At 62.9% G+C, this 5,838-nt stretch overlaps 1 protein-coding gene across 1 annotated transcript; it reads right to left on the bottom strand.

The window, feature by feature from the left end:
• Nucleotides 1–730: 730 nt before the first annotated feature.
• Nucleotides 731–2,414, bottom strand: FOXL2 (forkhead box L2). Its single transcript, XM_059065193.2, has one exon. The coding sequence runs from the start codon at nt 2,139–2,141 to the stop codon at nt 996–998; it is 1,146 nt and encodes a 381-aa protein (XP_058921176.1). The 5' UTR covers nt 2,142–2,414; the 3' UTR covers nt 731–995.
• Nucleotides 2,415–5,838: the final 3,424 nt, after the last annotated feature.

The raw sequence follows: 5,838 nt of genomic DNA, 5'->3' as shown, positions 1-5,838 counted from the left end.
TTTTTGATATTTTTTTAAAAGATAGGTTGAGGGGGGAAATCCTCTAGTTTACAGAGGAAACCGTCTGTTACTGAGCATATTCTCCTACCTCTCTGAACACAGCTTTTTGAAGGGCCGACAGGAATTCTACTTCAAATCTCCTGTAAAGAAGATTTTCATGTTTTGCTTTAGCAAACTCCAAGGCCACAATACTTCGCCGGTTTTCCGGTGAGATTTTTCTTTAAAAAAAATTTTTTTTTGATATCATCTAAAATAGCCCTCCCCATCTTTTTAGCAAAACATTAGCCAGCCGCCCGGGCCTGAAGGGGCCCGAAGCGCCGGGATGGAGAGCTGGGGAAACGCAGCCTCTCTCCGAGCCCGGATGCGGTGTAAACCCGGGCGCAGGCGGCCGAGAGAGGCGGCCCCGTCTCCCTGCTCCGGCCCAACCCCCGCCCGGCCCAGTGGGCCCCAGCAAGGGGCTTCTGAACAGCTTCAAGAGGGTACGCGGAGCAAATACACTTTCGTCCCTTTCTCGGTCGGCACGGGTCTCGTTGCCCGCCCAGGCCGGCGCTTCTAGCCGAGGATGGCGCGGCAGCCCGACGGAGAGAGCCGAGCGCGAGCGCACCGACCTGTGAGAGAAGGCCAGGAGGTCTGCGCCGCCGACGCCCGCCTGCACCCCGGCCCCGGGCACTTCCTCTCCGCCGTGAATTTTGGCAACCGTTGTCCAGCCTGGACGCTGGGGCGCCCGGAGAAGACTAGGCCTGCAGAAAACGCGTGGAGAGGCGGCCTGTAGGCCGGAGGAGCGAAAGGGCATAGAGGGCAGGGAGGCGAGCACAGGAGAAGCGGAGACAAAGAGGAACGAGAGGAGCCGAGGGGAGCGCGGAGGCGCAGAGGGGCCGTGGGCGCTGGCTCAGGGGGCGGCCCCAGCGGGCGCGCGGTCTGGCTGGCGGCGGTGGCTGCGTCCAAGGCCGGCGTCGCGCGTTCCTGCATCCTCGCAGCAGGCGGGCCCTGGCCTTTCAGAGATCGAGGCGCGAGTGCAGCGCGCCGGTCTTGCTGTCGTGGTCCCAGTAAGAGCAATGCATCATGGCGAGCTCGGGCTGCCGGGCGCAGGCGAACTGCAGGCCGGGTGCGTTGGTGGGCGCGGGCGCCGGGGGCGCGGCAGTAGCCGGGCTGGCGGGGCTGAGCTGGCCGGGGGGCGGTGCGGCGGCCCCGTGGTGCGGCGGGGCCGGCGGGGGTGCGGCAGCCGCGTGCAGATGGTGTGCGTGCGGGTGTGAGTGGGGGTGAGGCGGCGGCGGCGGGGGCGCGGCGGGCGGGCCTCCCAGGCCGTTGTACGAGTTCACTACGCCGGGAGGCAGCGCCATGCTCTGCACGCGTGAGTACGGCCCGTACGAGGCCGCCGGGCCCGCCAGCCCCTTGACCACAGCGGCCGCGCCTGGGCTGCCCGGGCCTGCGGCCGCCGCTGCTGCAGCCGCCGCCGCAGCGGCCGCCGCCATCTGGCACGAGGCGTAGGGCATGGGCGAGGGCGGCTGCGGTAGCGGCCACGAGTTGTTGAGAAAGCCGGACTGCAGGTACTTGGGGGGCGCCAGGTAGCCGTAGCCGTCGGTCCCCGCGCCTGCCACGCCGCAGCCACCCGCGGCACCTCCGGCCCCAAAGAGCCCCTTGCCCGGCTGGAAGTGCGCGGGCGGCGGCCTGAAGGGTCGTTTCATGCGGCGGCGGCGGCGGTAGTTGCCCTTCTCGAACATGTCCTCGCAGGCCGGGTCCAGCGTCCAGTAGTTGCCCTTGCGCTCGCCGCCGCCCTCGCGCGGCACCTTGATGAAGCACTCGTTGAGGCTGAGGTTGTGGCGGATGCTATTCTGCCAGCCCTTCTTGTTCTTCTCGTAGAACGGGAACTTGGCGATAATGTACTGGTAGATGCCGGACAGCGTGAGCCTCTTCTCGGCGCTCTCACGGATCGCCATGGCGATGAGCGCCACGTACGAGTATGGGGGCTTCTGCGCCGGGTCCGGTTTCTCCGGGGCTGTCCCGGCGCCGCCGCCGCCACCCTTGCCCGGGCTCGGCGGCGGCGGCGGCGGCGGCGCCTCGGGCTCCTTGGCTGCGCGGCCGGTCTCCGGGGCCAGCAGGGCCCCCGCGGCGTCCTGGGGCTCGGGATAGCTAGCCATCATGACAAAGCCGGCGCGCCGCGGCCGGGTAGTCCCTGCTCTTTTCCGCTGGCGCTGGCGCGGCAAAGAGTCCCGGCGCACAAGTCCGCTCACGGCCGAGTCTCAAACTTCTGGAGACTGCGGATGCAGCCCGCGCTCTCGCTGGCGGCCTCTCGCGCCTCTCTCTTCTTTCCCTTCCCCTAGGGAGAGGTCGGCGGGAGTGGAACTCAGCCTCTGGCCATGGGCAGTCCGCCCAACAGAGAGGGGCTCCGGCTCCGCCGCCCCTCCCCGCCCAGGCCAGTCCCCGCCTCGGTGGGTTTTCTTTTCTGCGCTCTTCCCCTCCCCCCACCCTCCGGTTTCCCGAGGCAAGACCCGCGTCTCTGGCGGAGCTGCCTCCTGGAGTCCCTAGTGCTCCAGGAGCCTCGCTCTGTTCTGATTCGTATGGGCTCCGCCGAGTTCCGCTTGCGTCAGGCGCCTTCGCCCCTATAGCGGGGCGGCCAGTCGCGCATGGGAGAGTTCATCTCCAAGTCACTTTTTGTAAACGCCCCGCACAGCCCGGACCGGCCTGCCCCCTCCCAGCGAGCTTAGGGGGCCCGGCGGACAGCCGCGCTCACGCTCTCACAAGCCCTTGAATCTGCCGGTACTCGCTCTGCGGACTGGGCCGGGAGCCGCCGAGGGCCTCGGCGGGGTCCGTCCGCTCTTGGCCCGTGCCCTGGGAGCTCGGGCCCTAGCGGGGAGAGGCGCGCCAAGCCTCCTCGCAGCTTCCAGGTGTAAGAAAACGACTCCTTTGCTCTGCCCTTCGCTGCTGGCTGGGGGCTAAACTTCTAGCTCCGGTCCGGGGGAGGGGCGGGACGGCGAGGGGGCCGGACGAGGGTGGGGTGCAGAGAACTGCGCGTTGGCTTTGGGAAATTCAGCCCAGAAACGCGTGTCACTGAACGAAGAAACCTCGGCCTGGCCTGTCCCTTGCGCTCTCAGAGTGACTGGGCCGGGACGAAGCCGGGGAGGAAGATCGCTGGGAAGAGGGGCCCAGGGGCTCCGCCTGAAGACCCTGCACCCTTCCTTGCGCCGTTCCTGGACCTAGGGACCAGACCCCTACTCAGTAACCGCGTCGTAATCCTACGGGTTGGATGTGTGCTTTAACACACAGAGACTCCCTTTAACCAAGTAGACCCCACTCTGCTCCTGCTCCGACACAGGCGCAGATGTTGCCGTGGGGCTTTGGGGGACTGTATATGTATGTGCACCGCATCACAAGTAGAAGTCATGGGGAGGGTCTGTCCTTGTGACACGTGAGATACCAGCTGTCCGGGTGTGCGTGTGCTGGTGCAGAAACACAGGTATGCACATATACAAGGTGTGATATTTATATTTATGGGGTAAAACACATTTATACTTATAGATATGTAATGGTATTTGTGTATCATGTATCAGAGTAAATGTGGCTCATGAATATTGCATCTTCTTTCTTTTTCCTCTTTTCTCTCTCCTCCTCTCTCTCCTTTATTTATTCTTTCATTCCCTTCCCCATTTCCCCTTTTCTTTCTTTCTCAATTCTTCCTGCTTCTCTCACTGCCGGTGTATATAATCTATCACAGCCTAGGAAGAAAAACAACAGGCTGTAAAGGAGGTACTTGTTCCAATCTCTCTCCTGACAAGACATTTGTTCCATCTTTCCCCAGGGCTGAGGGGTGAATTTTCACCTACTTACAGCAGAAGTCTGATTGGGACCCAGTTGCATGCAGGGAGGTTGTCTCAGGGGAAATCAGTGCTGGCAAAATAGTCAGGTGTGTCTTTTAACAGTTCACTCAGCCTTAACAAAAAGTCTGCAATCATAAAGTGTGAGACAGATGGCCGGTGTTTTGAGTCTTCGTGCCCCAAACCCCTTGTTGCCGAAGGGGCCAGGATACTTTGTGGAGGAAGGTGAACTGAATGGATGTCATGCGGGTGTGTGCAGTGGTTGGCATGTCTGGAGCGGCTGGCCCAATGCCTTGTCACTACCTCTTCCTCCCGAGCTGCCCAGTCTCTGAGGAAGCCTGAAGAGCCACTGGTGGCCTATGGGCCTTTTCCCCAGCATCCCCAGGCCATCCTCATGTGTGGCCTCTTCCCACTCAGGCCCCTGATCTGCATTCTGAGATGAAAGGAAAGGAGGACAGGGTGATCAGGCTCTTTGGAATTCAGCATCTTGAAGATGACTCCAGAGAGCTCAGCAGGGCAGCCTGGCCTGAGCACCACGGTAAGAGGAAGCAGGGCTCTCCTAAATTCACCTCACTAAATACCTTTCTCCACCCGCCATTGAAAAGGTTCCAAGTGGCTTGATTGTTTTCTTTCACTGCTTCCAACATACACCGGGGCAAGCAGCTCTTCTTCCAAACTTCTGTGGTTGCTTCCTGAGCAAGAGCGAAGGTGTTTTCTTCTTCCTTACCCCCATTAGTGCCCAGGCTATGGGTGGGGGTGGTGTGAGTTGGGTTTGGGGCTGCTGCAGATTGACCTCACTGTCCATCCTCCCCCAGGGCCTTGGCAGGGGAAAATACAGCTGGGGGGTGGGGGGCTGCTCTCTCCTCTGTTTTTTTCTGACCACCCAGGCTGGCGCCCTCTCTCTCTCCCTCTCCCTCTCCCTCTCTCCCCCTTGCAGGCATTTCCGCTGCTGGCCTGCAGCAGCCAGGTGTGACAGCATTGTTGTGTGTGTCATCACTTCCCTGAATTCCAAACTTGGCTCCCTTTTCAGCCTTTAAGGACTCTGTGTGTGTGTGTGTGTGTGTGTGTGTGTGTGTGTGTGTATAGGGGTTGGGGGTAAAGGAAGGGGTTACTCTCAAGGATTTTCTGAGTAGCAAGGAAGAGGAGTCCTGCTCCCAGGTACCGATCACCCCAGGAAGCGGTGGGGCGCGCCTTGGTTTACTTCTCAGCCCTCTTGGGCAGGCTGGGTAGGGCCCTGTTTCTGGGCGAGGTCGGGATCCCGCCGGCAAGACAGACCGCGCCGAGGCTTGTGTGGGGCCCCAGGGCGTTGCGGCGCGCAGGGCTCCGGCTCAGTGACCTTGGGGCGGTGCCCACGTCCAAGGGCCGGGCGGAGCTCCCAGCCTCTCCGGCCCGGGTTTCCCGGCGGCCCGCAGCTGCGGCTCCGGTCTTCCAGCCCGAGCACCGCCGGCCGACGCCGTGGAGACCCGCCGACCTAGCGCGGCCGCCGGCCCCGCGTCCGCCCCGCGCGGCGGAGGCCCTGACAGCCGGAGCGAGCTGTGCCCTCCGCTCTGATGGAGCGAGGCGCTCCTCTTCCCACGGCCGGGAATCCTGCAACAGCGCTGGAGCGGCCCGCGCCTTGGGAGCCTGGAGGCCGGGGCCCGCCAGGTGAGCCGCCCGGCGGCCCTGAGGCAGGCAGAGCTTACCTGGCCCCGTTCGGCTGGTCCAGAGCCGCCGCCGGCGGAGGCCCCCGAAAACCCACCGCTCCCCGCTCCCCGCTCCTGCGGGGCGAGAGGGAATTCTCTGCGGCGTCACGGCGGGGAAAGGGAAGCTTGAATACGCGTGGTGATTAGTACATACCCGCGCGACTCCGCACCTCAAACAGCTGTCAGCACCATCCCGACCCACCCCACCCCACGGACTCCAGGTCTCTCTACCCAGGTCACACTCCTCCATCCATCCATCTCTCTCTTAGTCAACCCCCGTTATCCCCTCCAGTTCTCCTTTCCCCCACCACTCTCTCACACTCACCTGTCACATATACTAGTTC

This window comes from Kogia breviceps, chromosome 5, assembly GCF_026419965.1.
Source record: "Kogia breviceps isolate mKogBre1 chromosome 5, mKogBre1 haplotype 1, whole genome shotgun sequence".
Classification (NCBI taxonomy): Eukaryota; Metazoa; Chordata; class Mammalia; order Artiodactyla; family Physeteridae; genus Kogia; species Kogia breviceps.
The sequence above is the reverse complement of the archived record's forward strand: the minus strand, read 5'-3'. Positions and strand labels throughout refer to the sequence as shown.

Bases quoted from the DNA above. Each gene is read 5' to 3' on its own strand.
- FOXL2 (XM_059065193.2), bottom strand. From the start codon at position 2,141: ATGATGGCTAGCTATCCCGAGCCCCAGGACGCCGCGGGGGCCCTGCTG.